Source organism: Bactrocera tryoni, unplaced genomic scaffold, assembly GCF_016617805.1.
Source record: "Bactrocera tryoni isolate S06 unplaced genomic scaffold, CSIRO_BtryS06_freeze2 scaffold_11, whole genome shotgun sequence".
Taxonomy (NCBI): Eukaryota; Metazoa; Arthropoda; class Insecta; order Diptera; family Tephritidae; genus Bactrocera; species Bactrocera tryoni.
Genome location: NW_024395824.1, coordinates 21,981,186 through 21,993,497, shown reverse-complemented (window position 1 = coordinate 21,993,497; position 12,312 = coordinate 21,981,186). Strand labels below are relative to the sequence as shown.

The window sequence follows — 12,312 nt, the reverse complement described above, 5'->3', positions numbered from 1 at the left end:
ATATCATTACAAAAAAACTGCAAAGAACAACTTAAATGCTTCAATTTTGGTTAAGTCATCGAATAAGGATAGTACAAAGATTTTAATTTCTTTTTACATTACTATGCGCATTAAGTTCTTCATATTATGTCATGGCTGTTTCAGTTATTATTTAATGTCATTGCTATTATAGTTCTTATATTATTGTTGTTATAATTTATGTATTTATTAATGATTGATTAAGTTTAATTTATTTAAACTAAGTATTTTATTACATTTTATGCAATTTATATAATTTGTAATATATTTATTATATGTATATGTGTCATTTATATATATATTGGTATAACTCATATTATCGAGTTTAGCATGATTAATTTGTCATGGTTTTATTTTGTATAATTATCATTTTAATTAGTTAATTTTACTTTATTACATTACATAATTTTTTGCTTGATTGTTAAGGTCAAATATTCGTGAATGAAGTTTCAACTGAGAATTTAAATACAATTTTTTTAACATTTAGCTGACATATTCATAATGGCCACTTGCACTCGTTTTATATATTTTTGTCTTTGAAACAAATTTTTCCGACCACAAACTAAAATTTTGTTAACTCAATTGAATTTATGCTCTGCGTATATATGTATGTATATATATTACTTTATAATTTATATATTCCACTTGCCATGCTGTTCCGTATTTTTATTAGGTCTTTACTCCTTTTGCTGTTGTTGTTTATGTGATTTCTGCCTTTTCCATTTACACTATAATCAGTGCGAGTGGTGGCTTGCTGCTCGCTTAAACTGCTGTCTCTGTGTGGCTGTGCGATGATAGTCGCTCTACATCGATTTCTGGTATAGTCAATTCATCAGGTATATTATCGGCATATTCTATGGATGAAGTCTCTGATAGGCGTTTGCTCAAAGAAGATTGTTTGCGTAACACTTCAGCTAAGGAAGTGTTGGTGTGTTCACCATAACGGCCATCTAGTCCTTGACGAAATGCGTTGACCACGCGAATCTAATTTTTCCAGATATATATAGAAAATGAAAGTACAAAAAAGAAATTTCGAAAGATGGAGAAAAATAAAAGGAAGTAGGATTGGTGGTGATGTTTACAGTCGGCCGTATTGATGATTGGTTGTATAAGGTGATGAGCCGTTGGTAAATAGCGTCAAATGTATTGGAACGAAGACACATATCACTCGCACCGTGCATTGGAGTGAGCATATGTATGGACGTGGTTGTGAATGGGAGCATGATCGCGGGCGTAACATAATCATATTTGTCCCAACATTGAAATTGTTGGTATATTCAAAAGCGAGTGGGGAGAGAAAAAGATAAAATACAAGTAGAAATTGTATGTGTTGAATAGTAATAAATATTTATTGTTGTTAGAGGTAGCTACTCGGAATGATGTCGTATAAAACCAAAAAAATAAAGAAATGCAAAAAAACGCAAATAATTACACATTCAAAGCGTGACGAAAGCGGTTAGTAATGCAAAAATAAATTACATAAGAAATATGTTGTAAAATTTATTTATATATTTTGTTTAACATTTCAATAATAATCAATCAAAAAATATACGAATAAAAAAGGTAGATAATGCAAACTTTTTATTATTATATTACCATCAGTATAAAAAGGCGTATAAGTAATTAATTATACTATCGCAACATGTTGCACAAAGTATAATCGCTGTGTACAACTAAATGTGTTTGTAACACATAAGACTAATCGAGACAAATGTAGAGTTATATGTATATTATGTAGAGATTACAGACGAAAGTTGTCAGGCTGTTTGTACGTACAAGTGATATGTTACGTAAAAATTAAGATGCGATGAAACTCACATACCGGTTATACATATATATTTCTATATATGTATATTGTATAATGATAACAACTAAAACTGTGATAACTCACTATTAAATACGTCAGAACCCTTTAATTTTCTCGCCTTGAAATGGATGTAAAACTTAGAAATGCAACTACACCTAATTCTCATTTATCATATATCACAATTTAAATTTCACCTTATTATTTCACCTTAGAGCACATAAATCAAACACCAAAACCCGAATAAATCTTTGCACAAAGACTGTACACGGTATATCGGTCTGCGAGTTACCCCAGCTTCCATATAATAATTGTCGTTAATCTCGCAGACTTTGTGCCGAATATGTCGGGCAATGTGTGAGTTTCGATAGATTTGATATGAAACTTCATCTCGAATATATGGTACTTAAGTAATATGCTATCAGTCCAGACCTTCCCTAACCCCAACATATTATAGTGATTTGCGACCTTCCTCTCACTTACCATTTATATTGGTTAAAATCAGTGATATTTTAATGAATTTAAGTGGATATGTTTTCTTAAAACTAATATGGTCTAGTCATTGGTCTATACTTAATATACTTAATATAATGACTTCCGTTTCACTGGTTGATTATTTTTCTCATACTCCCAAAATACGGAACTTTTCTCTTTGGTTGAGTTGATATCATATATATCTTATTTAAGCTAAGTAGGTTGATTTTAATGTAAATATTTCAGATAAGAAGCAAAGAGTATTAAACTAAGCGATAATACGACCTATAAGCTACAAGCAATAATATATACGATATTACGATGTTGAATTATTACGAAAATTTGTATACTCTTGCAACCAGTTGCTACAGAGTTTTGTAGTTTTGTTCACCTAACGGTTGTACGAATCGATATAGACATAGGGTTATATAGTATATATAAAGGATCAGGATAACGAGAAAAGTTGAAATCCGGGTGACTGTCCGTCCGTCCGTGCAACCTGTAACCTTAGTAAAAATTGAGATATCTCGATGAAACATGGAACGTGGATTCCTTACACAAAAAAATTTTCGAGCTCGTAGATGGGCGTAATCGGACCATTGCCACGCCCACAAATCGCCATTAACCGAAAACATATAAAGTGCCACGACTAAGCACTTAATTAAGATATAAAACTGTAATTTGGCACAGGGGAACGCAGTAGCAAAGGGCACATGTTTGTAAAAAGTTTTGAAAGAGTGGGCGTGACCACGCCCTCTAATGTGTTTAATCTACGTATCTCCTAAACCAGTAAAGCTACAACAACCAAATTTGCTGAGTGCAAATCTTACACAGCACAGTGCGAAAATGGATGAAATCGGAGGATAACCCCGCTCACTCTCCATATAACGGTACTGTTCAAAACTCCTAAATGCGCGATAAATCAATAAATAAATGCGTCAGAGACGTAATGCTGTTCCGACGGGATGGTATGAGAAAGCTTTATAGGAGCCGGTGTGAAAATTGGACTATAGGTGTTACACCGCCCACTTTTTAGTGAAATCCCATATCTCGAGACCCGACCAACCAATTTCAACAAAATTTGGTACGTGGGTTTTTTTCATATTCTTATGTCACGTTGTGAAAATGAGCGAACAATAACCACGCCTTCTTCCCAAATAGCACAATTTTAAATTCCATTTAATTCGTTCTGTTTCCAGTATGCAAATCAAGAAGCAATTAATATAACGGGATAAAACTTTGCACAAATAATGCCCTTGAAGTATGCCACCTTATGACAAAAATTGTTTAAAACCAATAAAAACTGTTACCGCCCCTAGATTCCGAATTTTCAGATCCCGGTATCCAGAGCGGACTTTTATTATAAAATATATGTCACGGTCGGAAATATATAATTGAAAGTCAAGGATAGTACTTCTCTGACAATGGTATGTCTATATGTCAAAAATGTGTTGAATCGGACCAATACTTTCCTTAGTCCCCATATATCTAATATAAAGATAATCGAACTTCCGGGTGACTTTGTACCGCATATATCGGTGAGTTATCTGAATGAAAATGAGCTAGCATGTTTTACTCATAACAGTGCATCTTAGTGCCGAAAATGAACAAATTTGAGTGAAAACTTGACTTAGCCCCCATAAAACTAATATCAAGATTTTCGAACATTCGACTATATGGCTAGTTTTTTAGTATGTGACATGTTAACAGTTTGAGGTATTGGAAAAAATAGATAAAATTTGGTCGATACTGCCCCAACTTCCATATACAACATATAACGGTTTTCGTTTTTCTAACAAACCTTATGTGTCTGTCAATATATGAGTTATATATGTATAGTATATAGTCAGGTTGACGTTTTACATCTAAAGGTATTTCCCTTGCCTTGATTCCTGAAAGTTGCAAGAGTATAAAATATTCGGTTGCACCCGAACTTCCTTATATTATTGTTTGATACAATTTTAAACAGCATAACAATACACAATAAAAGCAATAACGGTAAAAGTTGTCAAGCATATTCAACAATAATTTTAAAGTTCCGACAGTAATCAGTCAACAAAAACAAATTTAAGATGGACACATGCGTAATCCCCAACGAACATACTCAGTATATATACATAGTACACATTTTTTCGTGCACGTGGCATTAGCCGTTGGAGCCGATGTAAATACTTTCACATAACGAAATATGTACATACATACATATGTATATACATAGCAGTCAAAAATATTATAAAATCAATATTATGTACATAAGTATATACATACATATGATAAGATACAGCCAAAGTATAAGCAAAATGTGAATGTGCAGGTATGTATATCTGTCATCTAATATGTATATATTATAGCAACACCTATGTACCATAATATAAATATACACACATGCTATATATAAACTTAAGTACAACCACACACATATGCGATATGAAAATATTTCTTAAACGTTGACCGCATGCAATTACAGGCACTGTGCTTCGATCTCATTTCGTAATTTTTCGGCAGAATACCTGGAAACCCGCTTGGTAGATTTTTTAACCGCCATTTTTTTATAAACAATTGCTTGTTGGGTTTTCCCGAAAAGCTGGAAATTTTTTTCCTAAGGCCGCCATTTTGTTAATTAAAAAAATCATTTACCAGATTATCTATTGAAAAATAATTTTTTTGTCCGATTGCAACAATAATCTAAAATTTCAATTTTCTCATGACTCTGACTACACCTAACTTGATCCGAGGATATTAACAACTAGGCAACAATATACCACAATTATCATTATGCATGGCAACCGACCACTGACCACTGAAAAAGTTGGAACTACATATGTATATAGCGGTATTTTGTAAAATGACAAAACTTATTCGAATAACTACAAGTTATATGTACACATACAAACATAATGCGAAAGTATAAAGACATTCTAGGGGTAATAGGAAAAATAGAAAGATAATACAATAAAACAATAGAGCTTACACGTATACATACAGATATGTAAAGTTCATATGTACAATAAAAAATAAATAAAATCAACATAAAAATGTTATACACTAAGGAAGTGTTAATTAAATCAATATATTGGTTAGATCTAAAAGTCTAAAATAAAACCGGTAACCCTAAAGTGATCAACAAAATTATAAATATTTATTGTATTTAATGACAAATTAGAAATACTAAATGCATGCCGTTGGGAACTCTCAGTACAAGTGCATCAATCTTACACAGCTTTGTTCTTAACTGTGTTTTACAAAAGACCGCAAGCCAACGCGAGTGCTCCTCACATAGAAAACTATTAGAGAACAAACTGTTTCCTTTTTGAATCGTGACAGTTTTCAGTCTTGTGCCTGTAATTGCACAAACTTCTATTTCATACACAAATTTGTATTCAGACACAAATTTGTTTTACCTCAGTGGAAAATCAAAGAAAATAAATATGAGAAAATTATTGTAAATTAAAATTACACATTTAAGTCAAACAGCTAATTAGCACGACATGTGGGTCTTATGTTTGTCAATCTCTATTTCGCATAGGAATTTGAAAAGTGTGTGCACTTGCGCATTGACATTGTAATACCTACTGTATGAACCTGCGGGACGAGGTATCATGACCGATTCACATAGAACTTTGCTCGGCAACTTACACTTTAAGCTTAGGATCCAGCTCTCAAGAAATGTAAAAACTTCATATAAAACAACTTAAGAAATGGTCAAGAAAATTTCCAGCGGTTATCTAGAACTAATTTTTAATAAATTTTTTCAATAAAATGCGAATATGGCAACGCTGGTTTTGCCAAGAAACTTGAAATCAACAACTTTTTCTTGAAGGAAATTCAAAGTAATCGTTAAATTCATCCTAAATTAGTTAAAATCATTATTATGAAGTATCAGTTTATTTTGAAATTTTGTATAAAACCTACCAATCTTCATCCACATTCCTTAAATCGCAATGAACATATTTATATAGTACTTACACACATAAGTATACTAGTATTTTCTTTGTTTATTTTCTCTTGCTCTCCTAATGTAAATCATTGCCAATGCGTAACAAGCTGTCAAAATTACTTGACTACAGCTCAAGAAATAATGAATGTTTTTTCTTGAGCAATTACTTAAGTAAACCTTTAGAATTAAAAGATACTAATAAATCAGCAACATTTTAATACTAGTATGCACTTTGTGTATGTATATATGATATTTGTTACGGACCTTTAACAACAGAGCAAAGAAAGCAAACGGTAAGCCAGAATGAACACTTTGCTTTCTGTGCTCTTTGTTAAAAACTGCGACTGTTGCTTGGCAAAGCGTAAAAAGATCAAAAACAACGCAAATGTTATATATGAATCAGCCATTTTACTACCATATAAACACAAGAACATAGAATAATTAATTAGAATTCTGATGTTTTGAATTGGTTGCCTTATTATGGTAATTTCTTAGGCTTTGCTACTTCAAATTTGACATACAAGTATGTAGCACTCATTTAGCATTATAGAAAGCTGCGTTTAATCGAACGAACAAAAAAGAGCAGTCTGGACCTTTTCATAGTGAAACATAGTGTTAAGATAAAAAATTATTTTAATAAAACTTTAGGATAAAAGTAGTAAATTTCCAAACTCAAAAAGGTTAAACTGAGTTGCAACACAAACAGAAATAAATTTAGTTACAGCAGAAGGTAAAGAGGAAAGCTTACAGCTTGATCAGTGTTGCTCTTGCTGTAGGGTACCGGAATCAAGCGCTCTTGCAATTCACCGCCTATAACCTTTAAAAGGAAAAGAAAAGTAAAAAAGAAAAATATTTGGAGAAACAGGTACATTGAGATTGAAACAGTTGAAATGTTGGTGTTGTGATAGTAAGAAGCTTTCTTCAGATATTAGTTTTATTATTTACTCTCATATTAGTTGTTTGTTTAAGCTTCATTGGTTTAGTTTTTATATTAATATTTTTAATAATGAAAAAATGTTGATTACCCACAGCCCGTCGCTGTTTTGTGCATTATTATTTTTACATATAATTTATGCATTTTATTTGTTTACAAACCGCTGTTGCAATATAAAATATGTGAATAATTGGTAAATAACAACACAATTGACAAAAAATTAAATGCTTACTTATTCAAATACATACATATGTGTGTATGTGTTTGGAACATATTCATGTATCTATGTGTGTAGGTGATTGAAGGAAAAATTTTAATTTAAAGAAAAGAGCAACAGATTTTGAAAATTGTTAAATTTCATAGATAGAATAAATGGAATTGAGAAAAATAACAAAGCAGAAAATTTCGTTGGTTGTTTCGTTAATATTAATAATATTTCAACATGTTGTTTAACTGTTTCTTTGATGCCCTGTAGCTCATCGTGTGCTGTTTTATGATAGCGTTTTTGGAAAGATTACTAGACCATGTGATTAAACTATATAAATGAAAGTATGTACGTATATTTTTGTGCTGCATATTATTACCTATACCTCTCACGATATTTCTAAATGTTAATGTATATATGTATGTATGTACGTATGTATATAAGAGTTTAAAGGAGTCATCCCGTGAGACGACCGTTTTTTAGGGATTTTTCGGAATTTTTTATGGTCAAATGAGAAAAATACAGAGCTTCCAATATATTAATTAAGGCTTTAACTGAAATTATGATTTTTTTAATTAAAAATATTTTGTTATTTGCGAGATTTATCGCTTCAATAGCACCCATGAAAAAAAGAGGCAAACTCCAGCAGACTGGCTTACCTAAAATCGAAAAGACAAATTGCATGTGATGAAAAAGTATTCGGTTACTCTCTATTACAACTCAAATAGATCGTACTATTAAAAATTACAACCCTGTAAAAGTTTTTTCCTTTTATTCTGTATTCTGCATAAATAAAAGTTAGTCGTTGAATAAAAGCCCATAAGTTTAAACGGGACTTCCATATTTTTTAATTTTTTCTATTTTGGCGATTCTCGGCTATACCACCACCATAGGTTATGGGCCCACGTAGTTAGTGTGCAAATGCGTGTGTCGCGTTCGAAAGATTTTTTCTGATAAAATACTAAAACGAAACAAAATGAAAAGTGTTCTTATACACGGTGGACTGTGGCATATAGTGAACGAAAGATTGATAAAAAATGAAGAAGATGCGGGCGAATGGGAAGCACTCGACCAAAAAGCATTGGCTACAAAAACTCTAAGCGTGAAAGCGTCGCAGCTTAGCCATATCAAGCAATGCAAGTCGAGTACAGAAGCGTGGAAAATGCTGGAAAAATTGCATCAGACAAGTGGGCCTGTGCATAAAGTCTCGTTATACAAGAAACTGCTGAATATTGTAAATGAATGTTAGAAACATCAAAGAGAAGAAGAGTAGTCAGCAATCGTCGACCGACGCTGTGACACGTACACCACGAGATAACATAATATTTTCCGTTTCTTAAAAATCAATTGTTAGAATAACATGAAATATGTATTTATTTTTAATTTAATAATCACACACACAAACAAACATTGTTATTGAATATACTATTGAAAAATCCTGACAAACGCGTTTTTTATTTAATTTACGGCCCGATACGATACGTTAAGAATACGATACCTTAAGAGTAAGTATCTCATTAACAGTTCAGAAGCTGGGAAAGTGTGTGAAATGATGCCACAAATGAATGCAATCACATGAACGCATTAAAAATAGCAAACAAGAAGCTGTGAAGAAAAGACAAAATTTCAAATCTAAAAGTGCAGGAGCGCTAGCGCTCCAACAATCGCAATTTCGGCAATCGGCAGTTTTATTTGAATATCAAATTTAAAAAGTGAGTGCGAAAGAATCAGTTGCGTTTCAAGGCGAAATCGACATGAGTAAGAGTGAGAAAATAGCAGTACTACAACATGCGTATACGACAAAGCGAAATTGCTAAGGTGGTGAGTACAATGACTGCGACAGACTGCAGCAGCACGACAGTGAACTGAAAACGTCGTTGTTCATCTTACTACATGTACATTTTGAGTAGCAACAACAACACAATGGCCGGCATGTACACAAAACAACGCAGTTGTCCATTTTGTATGTACACAATTTCGTTGTGGCCATACTAATTCCTTTCACTTCAATGAAATTTAAATATTTTGTTCAAAATTAAATTTTTTATGCAAAAAATAAGTAAATAGGTAAATATTTTTGCTTTAAATTATCAATTGTTATTACAAATGATATAATAGAGCTATAATATAGCTATTTTATGCTTTTATTTGTAAAATAGCGTCAAGTTTGTTAGAGCTGTGAATAATTTTACATTTTACATATTAGTGGCATCACCACTCTACCTCCTCTTTCTATCTTCCATTCTACTGTCAACTCTACTGTCGTCCTACTGTCGTTGGCAAAAATAGGAGGATATTGAAGTTAGCGAGAACGACAACTGTCGGCTTGCAGTCGTGTAGTTGTGCAGCTGCCAAAATAACACTGCCCATAAGAACGTGTGTATTTTAATATTTGACAGATGTAGTTTGCAGTCTGTCGCTCTCTATGTGTTCAGCGCTTAAACTGCAGAAGCAACGCCAACTACTGTAGATCGACGTATCAACGTGAAGCAAAACTACCGGGTGTCTCGTCAACGAAGTGGAAAAGAACAACGAAGAGAAGAAGCAACGTTAAACGATAACAAACGAACGACATGAAAATCGACGAGTACGTATACTAACGCAGCAACGAGAAACATAAACAACGAATGTCAACGGAACGAATGCAAATACAAATAAACGAATGCAAACGCAACAACGAAAAATAAGAACAACGAATGTCGACGAATACAAATGTAATAACTAAAAGCAGAAATCAACGAATTGTGAATTGAAAAATCAAAACAAAACGAGAAATAGTAACTGAAAACGGAAATTAACGAGTTTTGAATTACAAAATCAAAACAAAACGAAAAGCAACGAGAAGCTAATAAGAAGTTGTGAATATATACGTGTAAAATAAAAAAAAATAATAATAAAACAATCCACGATGCGTAATATAAACGAACTAAAAATCGATCAATTAAAAGTGATACTGCGCGAAAAGGCTTATCTACGTCTGGTTCTAGAGCAGAGCTAGAATTACGCTTAATACAAAAAATCGGTGGTGATGAAATTGAAGCTCCCACAGTTATAAATTCGGGGCCGCAAGAGCAAATCAATGATTTACGTGGTATGATGGAAACTATTGTCGGCATGCTGCAGCAGAATAATCAACGAACAATTGACGCGAATGTAGGGCAACCGAATGTCAATAATCAAAACGCAAACGAAAATGTTTGTCAAGTTTCGACGCCGTCAATTCTTACAAATGCATATGTCGGTGGTTTTCGGTCGATTAGAGAAATATCGGACATGATACCGGAGTTTGATCCAACCAATACGAAGTCGCTCACAGTTCAGCAGTTTATTGATCGTGTTAGCAGCTTTATGAGAGCTTACCAACTAGACGAAAAATGTGTTTTAGTAGCGGTTTATGGGCAATTGAAAAAAGTCGCTCGTATGTGGTTAGACACTTTACCCACTGTGCACACCAGCTGGAATGGTTTCGCTGCGGAATTGAGAAATGAATTTTGCATGTCTTATGATGAAGCTCAAATTCATCGTAAGATGAATGAATCGGGACGCAGAACAGGTGAACGTATATCCGACTACTGTTTTAGAGTGAATGCCCTAGGCAAGCGATTTCAACAAAGTGAACCTGCAATAATCCAATATACGTGACAGGGTTTGAATCATTCCGAGTTACAAAGTGCCATTGCAGCGCAGAGGTTTGAAAGTACGAAGCAAACGCGGGAGATAATTGAAGAGTGGTTAAGAAATCGTGTTAAAGTTACCATGTTTAAACAAAATTTTGGAACTAATGCGAAGGACGTACCGCGACAGCAAGCAGCGAATAGTGAAAGCAAAAAAATTGTGTGTTACAATTGTGGTGAGATAGGCCACATATCAAGTAAATGTATGAAGGAGCAGAAGCGTTCAAGATGTGCTGATTGTGGTAAAGTGCATAAACGAAACGAACCGATCCATTGTGGTTGTAAGCAAGTAGGACATAACGTTCGAAAAGCTGATCTGACACGAGATGGGAAATGTTTTATTAAGAAAGTTAACGTAAACGGCAGAATTTTTGAAGATCTAATCGATACTGGTAGCGAGTGCAGTTTAGTTCGAAAGTCAACGGTCGATATGTTCAGAATTGAACCTGAAGAGTGTTGTGCACATTTAAACGGAACAAGTGGTGGAAGATACATGATGCGGGAGAGGTGTATGCTCGACATAGTAATTGGTGAAGCAAAGGTCAACTTGCTAATCTATATTGTTGCAGATAATATGTTGGAAACTGATTTTCTACTGGGTCAAGATGTCGTAGCGCGTAAAGGCGTGGTGTTTACGGTTGAGAAGCTGGCTGAGGCTGTTACGTTACCTGATGACGAGTGTTTTACAAATAATGTAAGTAGTGCCGATCAAAGGCGTAAACTGCAAGAGTTACTGGAAAACTACAATGATGTGTTCTCGAGCAGATTAAACGGCATTGGTAAGTCACACTTAATTGAAATGCAAATTGTTTTAAAATCAAAAAAGATTATTGCGCAAGCGCCTTATCGAGTGCCAGTTTCAAAGCGAATGATAATTACACAAACGATTAAAGATCTCGAAGATAATGATATTATAAAAAAATCCTCATCAGAATTTGAGCCCAGCCCGTTAGTATTAGTTAAAAAAAAAGATAGAAGCGATAGACTTTGCGTAGATTACCGTCGTTTAAATTTGTTAATTAAAAAAGAAAATTTTCCGGTTCCAAATATCGAGGAACAACTGCACCAAGCTAAGCAATATAAATTTTTTACGATTCTAGATCTAAATAGTGGATATTATCAAATCCCAATCGCACCTTAAAGTCGGCATTTATAACCCCTGATTAAGGAACAAGTCCACGAAGACGACCTTATGATTTACATGGACGACATCTTGGTAGGTAGTCAAACGTTCGAGCAAATGCTAGAAAAATTGAACAGAGTTTT

The 12,312-nt window shown here is 33.4% G+C and overlaps 1 protein-coding gene across 11 annotated transcripts in view; it reads right to left on the bottom strand.

Annotated features, from left to right (window-relative positions):
• The window catches only part of LOC120779425 (plasma membrane calcium-transporting ATPase 3), a 273,340-nt gene that overhangs the window by 110,885 nt on the left and 150,143 nt on the right, over positions 1-12,312 (bottom strand). For 2 of the 11 annotated variants that reach the window (XM_040111630.1, XM_040111631.1), the window contains 2 exons: positions 6,982-7,050; positions 456-1,002 (listed from right to left, as the gene is read on the bottom strand). The exons of 3 other annotated variants lie outside the window; for them this stretch is intronic. In XM_040111630.1, the coding sequence (XP_039967564.1) occupies positions 781-1,002; positions 6,982-7,050 (291 nt within the window). In that variant the 3' untranslated portion in view covers positions 456-780. Of the gene's footprint in view, positions 1-455; positions 1,003-6,981; positions 7,051-12,312 lie in introns of those variants that run through there. 6 more of the 11 variants (XM_040111632.1, XM_040111633.1, XM_040111628.1 and 3 more) reach the window with 4 other exon arrangements.